This window comes from Perognathus longimembris, chromosome 17 (assembly GCF_023159225.1).
Source record: "Perognathus longimembris pacificus isolate PPM17 chromosome 17, ASM2315922v1, whole genome shotgun sequence".
Classification (NCBI taxonomy): domain Eukaryota; kingdom Metazoa; phylum Chordata; class Mammalia; order Rodentia; family Heteromyidae; genus Perognathus; species Perognathus longimembris.
This window is the reverse complement of record NC_063177.1, coordinates 38,454,163-38,455,485: the sequence shown is the minus strand read 5'-3', so window position 1 is coordinate 38,455,485 and position 1,323 is coordinate 38,454,163. Positions and strand designations below refer to the sequence as shown.

Sequence of the window (1,323 nt, the reverse complement as noted above, 5' to 3'; positions counted from 1 at the left end):
GGAAGTGTACATTGTGAGACACAGACTATCACGTGACTGCTCTCTTTGAGAAACTAAAATCAAACAAGCAAACAAACAGGAAAACAATCAGGAAGTGATTCCACAAGATCTGCCCAGTGAATCCTACACCAGGAAAAGGAAATCATGTTTTCCTTCCCTGACATTTAACCATGGAAATACAATTGCCTAGGTTGATAATTACCTATTAATGAACACAAACAATAACAAGGAAAGAATGCTGGAGGTAGACCCTTAGCAGGGTATAAAAGGGCATCAAGGCAAGGAGACTTCCACACTTTCCAGATCTCCCCCGAGAAAACTCACCGAGAACCTCCATCCTCTGACACCATGGTCAACTCCTGTTGTGGCTCCACCTGCTCTGAGGAGGGCTGCTGCCAGCCCAGCTGCTGCCGCCCCAGCTGCTGTGTGTCCAGCTGCTGCCAGCCCAGCTGCTGCAGCCCAAGCTGCTGTGTGTCCAGCTGCTGCAGGCCCTGCTGCCAGTCTGTGTGCTGCCAGCCCTGCAGCCGCCCCAGCTGCTGTGTGTCCAGCTGCTGCCGCCCCAGCTGCTGCATCTCCAGCTGCTGCAGGCCCTGCTGCCAGCCCAGTTGCTGCATCTCCAGCTGCTGCAGGCCCTGTTGCCAGTCCAGCTGCTGCCGCCCCAGCTGCTGTGTGTCCAGCTGCTGCCGCCCCAGCTGCTGCAGGCCCTGCTGCCAGCCTAGCAGCTGCATCTCCAGCTGCTGCAGGCCCTGTTGCCAGTCCAGCTGCTGCCGCCCCAGCTGCTGCATCTCCAGCTGCTGCAGGCCCTGCTGCCAGCCCAGCTGCTGCATCTCCAGCTGCTGCAGGCCCTGCTGCCAGCCCAGCTGCTGCCGCCCCAGCTGCTGCAGTAGTTCCTGCTGCTGAGCAAGTTGACTTGCATGCTCCTGATCTTCTGCAGGCAGCATTCTTGATGCTGAATCACAGGAAGCCAATCACAAAACCTCAGTTCCCACTGGAGTTGGCATGGGCCTCTAAATACATGGCCCCTCTCCTGCCAGCTGACTATCTGTCTCCAATAGGAACAAAAAATTGAACTTTGAAATCGGTCACCTTGTCACGTTTCCCCCCTGGAAGTGTTTGCTCCTTAATCTTTTTAATTTCAAATGTTGGAATAACTCATGAATAAACCTAAATTCTGCAAGCGTCCAAATATAAAGACATCGTCTCTTCATTTTTTCTTCCTGAATATTCCTCAGCTATGAGTACATGTGTATAGAAGGCACACTGACTTATCCCATGACTCTCCACACTGATCCCTTCACTAATCTCCAGCTAATCCACTTCCAA

The 1,323-nt window shown here is 53.1% G+C and overlaps 1 protein-coding gene across 1 annotated transcript; it reads left to right on the top strand.

Annotated features, from left to right (window-relative positions):
* Positions 1–348: 348 nt before the first annotated feature.
* Positions 349–900, top strand: LOC125365330 (keratin-associated protein 4-7-like). Its single transcript, XM_048365335.1, has one exon. It carries the CDS (start codon positions 349–351, stop codon positions 898–900), a length of 552 nt encoding a protein of 183 aa, XP_048221292.1.
* The last annotated feature ends 423 nt before the right edge of the window (positions 901–1,323 follow it).

Coding starts and splice junctions, on each gene's coding strand:
- LOC125365330 (XM_048365335.1), top strand. CDS start 349: ATGGTCAACTCCTGTTGTGGCTCCACCTGCTCTGAGGAGGGCTGCTGC.